The sequence below is a fragment of the Nelusetta ayraudi genome, unplaced genomic scaffold (genome assembly GCF_046127955.1).
Source record: "Nelusetta ayraudi isolate G7.1 ecotype Tasmania unplaced genomic scaffold, CSIRO-AGI_Nayr_v1 ptg000073l, whole genome shotgun sequence".
Lineage (NCBI taxonomy): Eukaryota > Metazoa > Chordata > Actinopteri > Tetraodontiformes > Monacanthidae > Nelusetta > Nelusetta ayraudi.
The window spans coordinates 386,433-402,102 of record NW_027466123.1 but is presented as its reverse complement, the minus strand read 5'-3'; the positions used below and the strand labels follow the sequence as shown (position 1 = coordinate 402,102).

At 45.9% G+C, this 15,670-nt stretch overlaps 1 protein-coding gene across 1 annotated transcript; it reads right to left on the bottom strand.

Moving 5' to 3' along the window:
- Positions 1 to 7,016: 7,016 nt before the first annotated feature.
- Positions 7,017 to 15,503, bottom strand: sugct (succinyl-CoA:glutarate-CoA transferase). Its single transcript, XM_076043110.1, has 14 exons — positions 15,309 to 15,503; positions 14,019 to 14,067; positions 13,303 to 13,376; positions 13,141 to 13,226; positions 12,536 to 12,586; positions 12,294 to 12,414; positions 10,979 to 11,070; positions 10,228 to 10,371; positions 9,891 to 9,986; positions 8,930 to 9,001; positions 8,580 to 8,677; positions 8,043 to 8,145; positions 7,675 to 7,738; positions 7,017 to 7,489 (listed from the first exon to the last, which is right to left on the bottom strand). The coding sequence occupies exons 1-14, from the start codon at positions 15,454 to 15,456 to the stop codon at positions 7,326 to 7,328; spliced, it is 1,362 nt and encodes a 453-aa protein (XP_075899225.1). The 5' UTR covers positions 15,457 to 15,503; the 3' UTR covers positions 7,017 to 7,325.
- Positions 15,504 to 15,670: the final 167 nt, after the last annotated feature.

The following is a 15,670-nucleotide window of genomic DNA, read 5'->3' as shown; positions in this document are numbered from 1 at the left end:
GAAGCTGATGCTCTCACAGTGTCCCTCCCATTTGTCAAGTGATGCATTCATCAATGCCCAAAAATGTGATCGGTCCTTAAATGAATGCTTTATGGCAGTGGCTGATGGACCAAAGTGTGGTCAAAAACAGGGTTTGTTGATGCGCAGGTAGGTTGCACATCCTGATCTAACAGCCAATAGTACAGGTGAGGATTGGAGTACAATATATCAGATCCCTGTCAAGTGTCGACAGCACATATTAAAGTTGGCACATGAACATTCATGGTCTGGTCATCTGGGTGTAAAATTACGGAAAATTACAGCACCAGCCATTACCAAAGCATTAATTATGTTTTTTACAACGTTTGGTCTACCAAAAGTGGTACAGACCAACCAAGGAACTAACTTTGTCTCTAAAACATTGAAACACACACTACAACCTTTCAGCATCACACATTCTGTCTCCAGTGCGTACCACCACAAGGTGCTCTGGAAGACTGTGAAGTCTATGCCTAAAAAGTATTGCTATGACACTGGAAAAGAGTGGGATAAGAGTACCGTTCATTCTGTTTGCCATACGTGATGTGATACAAGAGTCCCTCCGGTTCAACCCAACTGAACTTGTGTTTCGGTCGCCATGTCTGTGGTCCGCTAAAAGTGTTAAAGTCAAGTCATTCAAGTCAAGTTATTTTTATTTTTATTTATATAGCACATTTACAAACGACAGAGCGCAGTGTAGTGGATCCCGTGGAGTACTTTAAATTGTATTAATTGTAGGTTAAGGTGGTTTATCATTGAAAAAGTGTTCAGGCAAGTTATCCTCCAGAAAGAGAGACAGGTCTCTTTCCCACTTATCGATAGATAGATATAGTGCGATCTGTATTCGCAAGGACTGAACAGGCAGGGGATCGTTGAAGTTTAAGTTTGAATCTTCCCTTAATTATGGACTTAATTTGCATGTATTCTAAGTAACAACATTGATTCCAAAATGTGTCACGAGATCTTGAAATGGTCTAAAATTATTATTTTCTCTTATGTGCTTTAAGTGAGTTATACCTTTATCTGCCCAATGTGTGAAGATTAGTACTTTTTATTATATTTTATTTTTGATGTTCACTGTTGCGACTTTTTCTAAAAGAGATATGGGTAGGTTTCTCCATTGAATTAGATCATTCTCTATTGTCTTTAAGCGGGAGGAAATTGAGTTGTGGTAAACTGACAACTTGGGAGAGAAATCGATGCCCAAATATCGGATGTCACCAGTTTGCAGTGGTTCATTTGAATTTACAGTTGAGCAGTAGAAGAATCGATTTTGCCCAGTTTATTGAATAGCTCGAAATACAAGAAAAAATGTCTGTAAGGGTGATAACTTCAGAGAGTGAGGATTGTGTATTTCGAAGAAATAATAACACATCATCAGCATAGAGGCGTATTTTATGATTGGCTGTTGACTCCTGTGATGTTATCATTTTGCCGAATTGCAGCTGCCAGAGGTTCAATGAAGATTGCAAATAGTGAAGGGCAGAGTGGGCAGCCCTGTCTGGTGCCTTGCTGCAGATTAAACCTTTGAGAGATCTGGCTATTAGTTCTAACTGAGGCGCACGGAGAGCTATATAGTGTTTGTATCCAGGATATAAACAAATTTCTAAAACCAAATTTTTGTAGCGTTGCAAATAGGAAACTCCAATTGACCCTGTCAAATGCTTTTTCTGCATCTAGCGAGACAATTGTTGTTTGTAGATTGTTGGCATCAGAGATTCAACTTCCAATGTACTTAGATTTATCAATCTGATAGATTACACTGCCTTTAATAAACCCTGTTTGGTCAGGATGGATTATATATAGAGTAATTTTTTTCTGGTAATCTAGCTATTGCTTTACGAATAATTTTAAGATCAGTATTGATTAACAATATTGGTCGGTAGCTAGACAGGAGCGACAGGTCTTTGACAGGCTTGAGCACAAGGCTAATGCTAACAGAATTCATGTTTGAAGAGAGAAGTCCATTATACTGGATCTCTCTAGCCATTCTGTAATAGGTAGGACCAATAGTTGGCCAAAGAGCCTTACAAAATTCTACTGGGAAGCCATCAGGTCCTGGGGCCTTATTCACTGGCTTCTTCAAGCTTTGCCTTAGTGAGATCTGCGTCCATTGTAGTAGCCTGTTCCTGATTTAATTTTGGTAGCACAATATTATAAAGAAAACTATCTATAGAGGCTTGTCAGGGGTTATTCTCGGAGGACCATCATTTTTTGTAGAAATCTCTGAAGCATTGGTTAATTTCTTCTGGAGTATGGGTTAGTTTGTCATCCAGTTTTTTGATGGAGGAGATTTTTGCTCTTTCTCTGTTTGACTTTAGTTGGTTCGCGAAAAATTTACTGGCGCTATTATTGCATTCGAAATTCTCTAGGCGTAATCTTTGCATTTGGAATTAGATTTTTTTTTATCTGTGAGTTTAGCTGATTCTGTTTTTAGTTTACATAATTCTGCTCACACGTCTTCTTCCTGTTGAATGGCATATGAAGATTCTAATGATTTAGTTTTATTGACTAATTCAGACTCCAAAGCTAGTTCCTTTTTTTGTGTGTGGCATGAATAAGATATTATTTTGCCCCACATTACTGCTTTAGCTGTTTCCCAGAGAACACATACAGGAATTTCAGGCAAGGCATTAATCTGTAAAAATATTGTCCACTCCCTGTTAAAATATTTAATAATATCTGAGTCTATGAGTAATGACGTATTAAGCCTCCTACTGTGAGTGTTGTGTTTACATGTGCAGAGACTGACAAGAAGAAGGCACGATAGAAGGAGGGATCGTCCGCATTTGGGCCATAAATACTAGCAATACAGTAATCTTTCAATTCAATTCAATAAACTTTATTTTTCCTTTAGGAACTTTGTTTACGGATAAAAGTGCATACGTGTAACACATTTAGACACACTCATTCAACAAGAAGGGTAAAAGTACGATAGATAAGAGCAGGTTAAAAAAAAAAGAAGAAGTCAACCATTAAAAACCATTTAGAAGGCGGATGGAGGTGGGGAGGAAGCTGGAGGCGGCTCTCTTAGTTCCCAGTGGGAGTGCCCTGTATCTGCAGCCCGAAGGGAGCAGAGTGTAGTGGGAGTTCAGGGTGTGTGATGGGTCAGTAGCAATCTGGTGGCCTTTTTTTTTTACGTGCACTGGTGTTAAAGATGGTGGAGAGGGACTGTTGTTCCTGGCCAATGATTTTGCTGATGATTCTGTTGAGTGCATTGCGATGAGTGAGAGAGAGGGGGCCAAACCATGTTGTGATGTTGAATGTGAGAATGGATTCAACAAAACATTTGTAGAAAACAGCCAAGATGGATTGGTGAACCTGAAGTTTGCGGAGTTTGCGAAGGAAAAAGAGGTGTTGTTGGCATTTTGAAAAGATGTGTTCAGTGTTCAGTTGAAATGTGAGTTTATGGTCGATGATGGAGCCAAGGTATTTGTAAGAGGGGACCTTTTCGATTATTTGGTTGTTAACTATGAGGCGGAGGTGGGGGTGCAGTGGGATGGCTGTGGTGGAAGTGAATGACAATTTCTTTAGTTTTGGATGCATTGAGGTCCAAACAGTTTCTCCTGCGCCAGAGGGAGAATGAGTCCAGTTCAGTTTGTAGCAGTCCAGCTGTGTTTGTGGTGTCCATGATAACTGTGTAAATCTTTATTGTCAATGGTAGTGTTAATTATTATATATCTTCCATTAGGGTCAGATATTGTACTATTTAGATTGAAATTTAGACCCTTATTGATCAAGATAGCGACACCTCTCTGCCTCAAGTTATAACTCGATGAGTAGATGTTTAGAAAATAGGCCGATTTCAGATTTTGTTCTGTTGTTTTTGTTAAGTGAGTTTCCTGTAGTAGGGCAATGTCGGCTCCAAGAAAATTCAATTGGTAAAGAAATTTAAATTTTTTTATCCCTGGTGCCTATACCCCGCACATTCCAAATGACAAACTTTAAGTGAGGACATGTTTTTTTTCTATATATACCTAAAGTGGTGTGTGTGTGTGTGTGTGTGTGTGTGTGTGTGTGTGTGTGTTTGTGCACGCATGACTGCATGTGTGAGACAAACATCTGCACTCTAACATGGTGATCACTGTTACCAGAGAGAAAAGAAGAGAAGAAAAGACATAAGTGTCGCTAGAGGGGAGGGATATAAAGGAGGGAGAATCAGTTTGATGCAGGAAAAACATAACTAAACTGAAATGGCGCTTGCGTGTTTATGATTGACAGCTATATAGGTATAAACTACGTTAACACGATATAACCTGTTGTAGTGTGAGCATGTGGAGAGGATGGTTAGTACAGCCACGGAGTTGACTCGCGATCGCGATGTAGCTGACCGTTGACAAAGAGTTTGTCCACTGCAACAACAGCTCTAGAGCCTTCATTGAGGAACCTTTTCCGGATCGGGAAGAGGACTCTTCGTTGATCCAGAATCTCCTTTGGGAATTGATCCTTCACTCCAAAATTTGTTCCTCGAAGTTCCCGTCCTCGGCTCTTTACCAGCACTTTCTGCTTGAAATGTACGAATTTCACCACGATGGGGCTCGGCCGGCGGCTGTCAGGTTTCTTTCCCTCCTGGATGATGTACTCGTGGAAGGTGATGGTCTTGACGGTCTCCGTAGGAAGCTTCAGGTTCTTCGTTAAGAAGTCGTTACCGTCTTCTCCGGGTCTTCCTCCACCTGTTTGGGGATCCCTTTTAGATATGTATTGTCTCTAGAGAGTTGGCTCATTCCCTCCAGTGAGAGATTTTACCCACTCTCGTAGCTCTTTGTTTTCTGCGGCGAGGGAGACAACCTGCTGCTGGCCGAATTCAAACGACTCGGGCATCGCCTGGAATTCCTTGTGGAGTATTTCCTTGAGATTCAATCTTGCGTCAAAACTGGAGCGTCTTTGTTCAGTCGACACTAATATGTCGATCGAGGAGTTACCGGGCCGTGAAATTGATCCGGGAGAGTCTTCAGGGCAGCTTCGCTTGGAGGACGGCGTTGGCGTCTTGCTCGTCTTCTCCATGACTCGTCGCTCGAAGATGTGGTATAAGCATTTTTCAAGAAGCAAAGCTCTCCTAGGCCTCCAGGCTTCTTAGTAGGTATAGTTATCGAAATATATGTAATTCGGAAAGTAGTAATCCAAAAAGTTTTATTTACTATTGACTGGGTGTCGCCATCTTGGATTGCGCCGACAGTCAGAGAATCTCACAGCATCACACGAGATCTCCTGGCAGGTGTTTTTTTTTTTTTTTGACACGTCGTTCACTCTCCGATTTAAAAATGTTACTAAAATGACGTTTCGTGTTCTGACCTGTTTGAGAATCAACCATTGCTTTAGCGGCGCTTCGGAGTATTTATTTGTACGTTTACACCAGTTTTTGCACTTGATTTCTGAAACTGAGCGTGTTAATTATTTATCAATTTTCTCTTTATTTAAATAAATTTGTCTTGTGAATGCTGTTTGTCAGTTCATAAAAGTCCAGCTGTAAAGGACTGTCATATACTGCATCTTGTGTTGCTTTTAATTGAATGGGAAAGTTTAGTTTTTAAAGGGAAAAACTTAAATAAATGAACAAAAAAATAAATAAAATAAAGGCAAAATGGCTCAGTTGACCAGTTTCCCCGCGTCCACGCCAGGCTGTCGTCTCCAAACTTTCAATCTGATGATGATGATGATGTGAAAAGTGCAAATGTTTTTGGGGTGTTTACGCCACGTGCTCCGTCTGGCCATCTGTGTGTGTGTGTGCGTCTCACTGTCTAACAGTGTGCATGTACACTGGTCAGATGGTCTGTCTAGACGTGTTCAGGCTCACACAGGGGGAGGAGGAGGTGGAGGAGGAAGAAGAGGTGCAGGTGGGGGAAGAGAAAAAGAGGAGGAGGAGGAGAAAATGAGGCAGAGGAGGTGTGGAAGGGGGAGGAGGAAGAGGAGAGGGAGCAGGAGGAGAAGAGGAGGAGGAGCAATAAACCACAGATCTGCTTTAAAGTTCAGTTCTCCAGAGAGAACACACTCTCACACACACATACTGGTTTTCCCGCCAGCTCAAGTCTTCTCACCGACACGCTGTGATGTGGGGCCGCCCACACACACCACATCATCACAGACAGCGAGACAAACAGTATGACCTGGGAACACACACTAACTAACACACACACATACACACACGTGTGAGCCATGAGTCATTATCTGATTCACGCTGTGAGATTTCTATGATGTTTGTAAAAATCCAACTTCAGGTTTTTAAGTGTCAAACTTTCAGCATTAAAACTCAGAGCCTGGAGGGACACTCATGCATGCACGCACGCTGCTGTCATCATGTTAACCCAGCTATTGAGGTCTGTAGCCAGTTTGGAGGTGGAGTTTCATCTACTCCCCAAGCAGACATCACCAATCGATCAGCGATCAAAGATCCAGCTGATCTGACGTGTCTCACACAAAGGATCCAACATCTGTTAGTCACTGTGTGCATATGTGTGTGTGTGTGTGTTGCTTAGCACCTTCTATTAGCTTAGCATTAAAGCTAAGGGACGCTATGCATATTAAATGCTTTAATGCTAAACTAAAAAGGGTCATGGAAGCTGCTCAAAAACTACGCTAAAATGTGTGTGTGTGTGTGTGTGTGTGTGTGTGTGTGTGTGTGTGTGTGTGTGTGTTCCAGGCCTGGGAAACACATCGGAACTGACAGACAAATGGCCCAACACACACACACCAGATGTGGGGGAATAAGGGACACTTGATGAGTGACGTACATCCGAAATTTCTCTCTCTCTCGCCGAGTTCAAGAGAGAGGCAGCCAGCTGGGGCGAGCGAGCATGACCTGACAAGGCGAGAGAGAGAGAGAGTGAGAAAGAATGTGTGTGTGTGTGTTGAAAATATTCAAACATTGGCATTCAGGTTGTTGCTGCTGAGCTGCTTCCTGCTTCCCTCTACTTCTTCTCTTGTCTTTGAAGCAGCAGCTTCCTGGTTCACCTGACCTCACCACTGGCCCCACCCACTGACACCAACACACTGAGACAGAGGCAATAGGAGGCACTTTATTGTGGAGTGCAGCGGGACTGACTGAAATCACACTTTTGTTTCAATCAATCAACCAATGAATGAATGAATGATCAATTAATTAATTGATTAGTCAATCAATGAATGAATTAATAAATCAATCAATTGATCCATCAATCAATCACCCAATGAATCAATCACTAACTGTGTAGCTCCCAGCATTTCAGGTTCATCCTTGTTAGCCGTGTGCACATTAGCACCATTAGCCTAACCAAGCCTAGCCTAGCGTGGTTCAGTCTTGTATCATCTCTGTGTGATTCCCTCTCGGTCAATCAGGAGAAGTCGTTCTGGGCCGCCGCCCCCGAGTCCAGCAATGCCTTGATGACATCATCAGGGTAGGACAGGGTGTCCCGCAGCACCTGCACCGTGTGCTGGCCAATCAGGGGAGGGGGTGTGGCCTGGGCAGGGACAAAGCTGCTGTAGCGCACGGCTGGGCCTGTAGGGCCACAAGGGAGAAAGGAGGGATGGGAGGAAGGATGGAAAAAAGGAGGGGGGAAAGAAGGGAAGGAAGAAGGAAAGGACAAAGGGAAGGAAGAGAGTAAGGAAGGATATGAAATAAATGATCATCTGTTTAGGAACTAATCAGCTGAACTGTCACTGTGTGTGTGTGTGCACTCTGACCAGGAACTCTGACGCCCCCTGCTGTCGGATGCTTCATCTCCAGCACCAGCTCGTTGTGTTTCACCTGCCAACACACACACACACACACACACACACACACACACACACACACACATCATCATCTAACTTTTCAGAGAGTCGGAGAGTCAAAGAGTCGCAGAGTCCGAGAGTCAAAGAGTCGGAGAGTCAAACAGTTGAAGAGTCAGATTCTGAGAGGCAAAGAGTCGGAGAGTCAAACAGTCAAACAGTCAAAGACTCAGAGAGTCAAACAGTCAAAAAGTCTGAGTTGGGGAGCCGGAGAATCAGAGAGTCAAAGAGTCGGACAGTGCATGTGTGTGTGTTCGTGTGTGTGCATGTGTGTTTCAGACCTGAGGGTCAGAGAAGACTTCTTTGATGCTGTTGATTGGTCCGACCGGGACTCCCGAGCCCTCGAAGCTCCTCAGCCAATCAGCTGTCGTCTTCTGCAGGAACCTGGAGCAGCATCAGACACGTTGACCCACCTGTGTGTGTGTGTGTGTGTGTGTGTGTGTGTGTGTGTGTGTGTGTGTGTGTGTGTGTCTGTGTGTGTCTGACCTGTGTGTCAGAAAAGAAGAAAGAAAGGAAGGTGGGTGGGAAGGAAGGAAGCTAAGACGTTTAGCTGGAAGGAAGAAAGGAATGAAGGGAAGAAGGTTGGCTGGAAGGAAGAAAGAGGGTTTGAAGGAAGGAGGGAAAGAAGGAAGGAAGGTAGGGGTAGGATGAAAGGAATGAATGAAGAAAAAAGTTAGGATGGTAGGAAGAAGGTAGGATGGAAGGACGGAAAGAAAGAAGGAAGAAAGGAAGGAAGAAAAGAGACTAGGACACATTGTGTGTGTGTGTGTGTGTGTGTGTGTGTGTGTTTGTGTGTGTTTGTGTGTGTGTGTGTACACCTCTGGGACAGTGTGTGCAGCAGCTGCTTGCGGTTCTGGACTCTCAGCTGGTTGGTCTTGTACTCTGATTGGTCCAGGAGCTCCGGCAGCTGCAGGACCTGAACCACAACCAGAACCAGAATCAGAGCCTGAAGCCTGGAGCAGTAGCAGCAGCAGCAGCAGCAGTAGCAAATAAAGGAATGAAAGAAGGAAGGTAGGATGGAAGAAAGGCGGGGAGGACGGAAGAAAGAGGAAGAAGGAAGAAAGGCACGATGAAGGAAAGAAGGAAGGAGATAAGGGAAGAAGGGGGGAAGGAAGGGAGAATGGAAGGGAGGAAGGAAGGAAGGAAACAAGGGAGTGTGTCCACTCACCTGACACACTCTGACAAACTGCTTGTCGTTTCCAGCTGCCACCACTATGTGTCCGTCGCTGGTCCTGAAGCCCTGAAGACATAGAAGCAGGTGGGGGAGTGGTTACTGGATAAAGCCTGGAGAGACCTGGCTGGGACCTGGCTACATCCTGGACCCGCCGAGGGTGGGCGTTCTGGGGGTTTTGGTGGTCCTGCAAGAGGCACTGGAGCTACACCTTCAAAGAGGGAGAGAGGAGAATGGAAGGGAGGGAGGAAGAAAAGAAGGAAGGATGAAGGAAGGAAGGGAAGGAGGAAGGAATGGAGGTAGGGAAGGAAGGAAAGAGAGGAAAGGAGGCATGATGGAAGGGAAGTGAGGTGGAGTAAAGGATGGAAGAGAGGGAGGAAAGAAGGATGGGATAAAGGAAAGAAGGGAATGAGGTATGATGGAAGAAAAGGAACGAAGGAAGGTAGGTAGGTTGGAAGGAAGGAAGGAGGGAAGGTAGGGAGAAAATAAAGAGGGAAGATAGGGAGGGAGGACAGAAGGAAGGAAAGAATGAGGCAAAGAAAGAGGGAAGGAAGGAAGGGTGGAAGGAAAAAATAAAGAAAAGAATGAATGAAGGAATGAAGGAGAGAGAGAAGAAGGGTCCTCAGGAGATGGAGATGAAGCAGCAGCTTGACCAAAACATGGTCCCAGGAGGTGGAGATGTAGTTGGCGGCGTTGGAAAAGAATGTGTTGTGTGTGTGTGTGTGTGTGTGTGTGTGTGTGTGTGTGTGTGACTGTGTGTGAGTCTGGGTCACCCAGCAGGCACTCCTACATCAACTGTCCTCAATGGGTGGATAAACGACAGTGCGAGAGAGAGTGTGTGTGTGTGTGTGTGTGGGTGGTCCCCAACAGGCACCTTCTTTCCCACTGTCTTTCCTGGGTTGATAAACGGGAATGTGTGTGTGTGTGTGTGTGTGTGTGTGTGAGGGGCTCCTCTCACCTGATAGGGCACGATGCTCTGGTGGGCGGTGCCCCAGCGCCGAGCCTCCTGGCCGCTGTTCAGGTAGTTGGAGGCGATGTGACTCAGACAGGACACCTGGTGGAGGGGTCAGGGGGGGCAGGAAGTCACTGCTTCCAGCCACATTGTGAGGCACGCAGTGGCACTGAGGTGAACTTCCAGTGGCCTCCAGTAGGAGGGGGGAGGAAGAGGTGGAGGAGAAGGGGATTGGGGTTCCCGGACTGAGCAGGTCTATTCTCTGGACTCCCTGGACGGGTCTAAATCCTGCCGTCTCTGAACTGCCTCTAAATCCTGGCCTCCCTCCCTGTGAGGAGCTTACCTGCGAGGACAGCAGATTGCAGTCGATGTGGGAGCCGCGCCCACTGCGCTGCCGCTGCAGCAGGGCGGCCATGATGGCTCCGTGGGCGTACAGCCCCGTGGCCAGGTCCGTCATGGCCACGCCTGGCCGCACGGGCTCGCCGCCCTGCTGGCAGAGAAGAGGAACACTCGGCAAAGACGGTCGGAAAACTGGCAGCGTAACCTGCTCGGCCCGTGGGCCGGTCTAAATCCTAGAATCTCTTAACTGGGCTGGTCTAATCCCTGGAGTTTAGACCAGTCTAGGGAGTCCAGGGATTAGGCCAGTTCAGAGACTCCAAGGATCAGACTTTTCCAGGGATTCCATGATTTGGACCCGCCCATGAACTCCACACATTAGACCGGCTCAGAGACTCCAGGGATTAGACCAGTCCAGGGAGTCCAGGATAGACTAGTCTGTAATCTCTGGATTCCCTGGACTAGTCTAAACCCTGGAATCTTTCAAATGGTTTTATGTTCGTGGACAGGTCTAAATCATGGAATCCCTCGACTGGATTGGTCCAAATCCTGCAGTGCCTGGACTGGGGATTAGACCAGTCCAGTCCAAGCACTCCAGGATTTAGACTAGTTTCGCAAGTCCAGGCATTAGACCAGTACAAAGATTCCAGTGATTAGATGAGTCCAAGTCAAGGAGTCCCTGGACAGGATAGAATAGCACCACCAACAGGTGGAGGACACAAAGAGGCCTTTGGTTTGGGGCCAGACTGGGCTCTGACCTCCGGCCCGGTGATGTGCATCATCCCGGAGACGGCGGAGGCGATGGAGTCGTAGCCTGGACTCTGGGACTGGGGACCCGTCTGCCCGTAGCCTGGACACACACACACACACACACACACACACACACACACACACACACACACACACACACCATGTGACATGAGCAGGAGGACGGGACGAGGAGGTCTGCTGAGTCACAGTGAGTCAGTAACTAATCTAAACTTCATTGAATGAATGACAAGAAGAATGTCCAGGACAAGGTCGTTGACTTGGCAACCATCTCATTAATTAAAGGGCAATTTATGCCTGCGTGTACTACGGTCTAAACCCTGGAGTCCCCGGGGTGGACAGGACGGGGATGGCGCCACCAGCAGGTTCTCTGGAAGGTTCCTCTGCTGCGGTTGAGTCACAGTGACTCAGGAGGTTCAGAGTTGACTGCAGCTGGGGGGGGGGGGGGGGGGGGGGGGGGGCACCAAGTGGAAGGAGGAAACCACGCCATCTGATTCAGCTCCTTGTTCCTACATGTTGAGTCCTGCTGACATCTGGTGGCGCTATCAGGAACTGCAGCGGTGACACCTGGACCGGTCTAAACCCTGGACTTGACTGGTCTGGTCTAAATGCTGGACTCTTGGGACAGCAACGATTATTGAAGGTTGTATGCAATGTTTATCACTGTTAAATACCTTCAACAGATCAATCAATCAATGTTCCCTGAATAGCACAACTGATGAGTGAAAGAGCTTTGCAGAGTTTGCACCCAACGTGTTTCACTGCTTCGTTTTCTATCAAAGGTTCCGAAACTTTGGAAACTTCTGCAAGCCAATGTTTTCAAGCCGTTCTTCTTTGTTTTTTTGCAGGATGTAAACGACGAGCAACACCACTGTCAGCACTCAGCACAGCGCTGCGGGTACAAATGAGGTGTGTTGTGGCGGCTGGTGTGTGAGTTCATCATTTAGCAATTTACAATAACAACAACACGACGCGTCAACGCTTACATTTTCATGTCAGCAAATTTATGTTGTCAATGTCATCGATTACGTTGAGTGATGGTCTAAACCCCAGACTCCCTGAACCTAGTCTAAACCCTGGAGTCCCTGGACTGAACCTGGTCTAAACCACGGACTCCCTGAACTGGTCTAAACCCTGGAGTCCCTGGACTAGACTAGTGTAAACCCTGGAGTCCCTGGACTCGTGTAAATGGTGATTCAGCACCTCGTTCCTACGCATGGAAGTCTGCTGACATCTAGTGGCGCCCGCAGCAGCAGCAGCAGCAGCAGCAGCAGCAGCAGCAGCAGCAGCCAGCAGCGCTAGTACCTGTAATGGAGCAGTACACCAGCCCGGGGTTGATCCCACTCAGAGTGGGGTAGCCCAGACCCAGCGAGGCCAGTTTCTCTGGCAGGAAGTTCTCCACCAGCACGTCACACACTGCTGCCAGCTGAGAGAGAGACACACAAACAAACAAACAAACAAACACAAACAGAAACACAGACACAGGACGAGTGAGTTCAGCTCCGGTGGCTGCAGTACTGAGTGGAGCCTGAAGGGGGCACCAGCACCTCCTGGATGATGCTTCGTCCTGAAGGATGTTTCATGTCCACGCAAATGCTCTGGAAGCAGACGAGCACACTGTTAGCTATTTCACTGTTAGTACCTTCTATTAAATTAGCTTTAATGCTAAGAACAGTTATGGAAGCAGCTAGCAAGCGAGTGTGTGTGTCGTTTTAGTTTTCCTGTTAGCTTCGGTTAGCTTAGCACATTCAGCTGGCCAGCTATTTCCATAGCCTCCCTTAGCTTTGATGATAATAAAGGTGATGGAAGCATCTAGCAAGCGACGCTGAAACTCTCAGTGTGTGTTACCTTTGCACCTTCTGTTAGCTTAGATCCAATGCTAGGAAAGGTTATAGAAGCAGCTAGCAAGCTATGCGAGGTGTGTGTGTGTGTGTGTGTGTGTGTGTGTGTGTGTGTGTGTGTGTGTGTGTGTGTGTGTGTGTGTGTGTGTGTGTGTGTGTGTTCTGTTAGCTTAGCAAGGGGAGGTTATGGAAACAGCTGGCCAGCTACTTCCATAACCTTTATTAGCTTTGATGCTGAGAAAGGTGATGGAAAAAAGCAAGCAACGCTAAAACTCACTGTACAGTATGTGTGTGTGTTGTTAGCTTAGCACCTTCTTGTTGCGGTTGACGCTCAGGAAGTAAGCGCTCTCGGAGCCCACGAACGGCGGCCCCCAGGCCCGTGTGTCGTCTCCTCCACCTGTTAATCACAGCTCAGTACCACCAACCTGTGTGTGTGTGTTGTTGTGGTGTGCGTGTGCGTGTGCGTGTCTAACCTGGCCGCTCCACCTTGATGACCTCGGCCCCCAGGTCCGCCAGAATCATGGTGGCGAAGGGTCCAGCCAGAACTCTGCGCACACACAAGGGCTGTGTCTCAATTCAAGGTCTACATCCTTCGAAGCCTGCATTTTAAGGCCAGTGACATCACAGCACTGCGCGAAGGCTTGTCCCAATCCACTAAGATTCGAAGGACACTCCAAATGCGCCCTTCAAATGCACTGCTACTGTCCTTCGTGGACTCCTGTATCCCAGGATGCTTTTGCGTGCTGCTGCAAAGCATCCTGGGATCCTGAGAAGTCAGCTGAAATGGCGGCAGCCTACTGGCAAAGACACGGCATATAAATGTAAAAAAATATTCAGTTTTTACCGTAGGGTTTTAACTTATTTGAACATCCAACGTCATGGTTGGATGGCGAACCAATGGTTAGCTTGATGCTATAAAAACGTGACTTATGGGTTTGGCCAGCAATAGGGGACGGCGGTGATGCAACCAAGAAGTACGCCGAAGGCTAGACCGGCCCATTTGGGTTTGTCCTACGTCGGCCGGCGGGTCCAATGAAGGATACAGACCCTGAATTGAGAAACAGCCATACACACACACACACACACACACACACACACACACACACACACACAAACAAAGCTCGGCCAATCAGAGCGGGTTGGGGTGGAGGGCGGGTCACAGCAGGGGGCAGGGCCATGGCAGCCTTACCTGGTCAGGTCCAGCACTCTGACGCCCTCCAGTGGAGAGACGCTACTTCCTGAAAGAACACTAATAATTAATAATGATAGTAATAATAATTCATCCCTCAATATTAGTAAAACATATTTATGATGATGATAAAAATAACTGAATAATAATTATATTATTATTATTATTATTATTACTATTATTAATAATAATAATAATAATAATAATAATAATAATAATAATAAAAATAATAATAATAAATCAATCAATCAATAGTTAAAATATAAAAGTAATAGTGCTAATAATGATAATATTTATAAAAATCCATCAATAATTATAATAAAAATAAAAATAATAACTTATTATTGTTATAATTATCATTAAAATTAATGCATCAACAATTATGTTAATAATGATGTATTCATAAATAAACGCTAATAACATTATAATTTATTATAAATAAATCATTCAACGTTATTATTATTATTATTATTAGTAGTAGTAGTAGTATAGACTTCACATTGTTTCCTAATCAGGAGCCACGTGTGGGGGAGAAGCTTATAAAACGACGCAGGATCAAGGTTCCGATAACTGACGTTAACTTCACAGACTGGAAGTGATTGGCTGCTGATCAAAGTTCAGCGGGCTAAAGTTGAACTTTGTGGGGGGAAACACTGTCTGCTTGTTTGCCGCTGCAAAGCAATAAAACTCTGTTTAAAAAAAAAAAAGAAAAAAAGAAAAGAAACGTCACTGTCCCAGGTTGAACTCCTGCTAGTTAGCGCCAGTCTTAATTGTGTATAACGGCCACCCGGCTGCTGGCTCTACATGTGCCGGCGGCCCTGGGGCTATAAGTCACAGCCAGTAGCCGTCTAGCGTGGCGGCTCGATTGGTTCATGCGAGGATTGTAAGATAGGCAGTTTCGCGTGTATTTTAAAGAAAACAACAGTGAAACAAAACTCTTTTGCCCGTCCCAACTTTGTCTCAAGTATCGTGTGGGAAAAAAATTGTCTGTATTGTGTGTAAAAAAGAAAAAGAAAAGATAAACCAAACTACTGGTATCATACAAAATGCATACATACAAAGTATACCTGCATTTTGTTCATTCTAATTTCAGATTTATCTGCTTTGTTGTTTGACAGCCGAACTGAAAAGTGCTGAAGTGATACATAAATATTGTATATTATGATGAAAATAAACCGGATCCACTATATGTTCCATCATTGACTTCCTGCCTGAACGAGTCTCGCTGCGATTGACGCGGACTCGCGACGTGAAGCGTAAAACGGCCACCGGCTGCGCCGGCTCCTCTACCTGTGCCGGCGTCCGTGCTCTGCCGCCGGCGTTGTCGCCCGACCGGAAGTAGCGCCGGGTGGTTCCGCTGCAGCGCAGCGGCGAGCCCGGAGATCCCGGAGGGGACGAGCAGCAGTCGGCCGGTCAGCGCGCGGCTGGCTGCAGACATTCTTTCAACTGGCTGATCGCTCACAACAGTCAAGCTGGAATAAGAATAAAAAATAAAAGATTCACTTCCGGGATGACCTATCAACATAGAGGTCATTCCCTCGCGCCCGCCCACCGGTTCGCGTCATTGGCTCAATATTAATTGAGTAAATAAGTTAGTAAGTAGGTGAATGAGAACACAATCACATATTTTTACTTATATGCTGTTGTGTTGA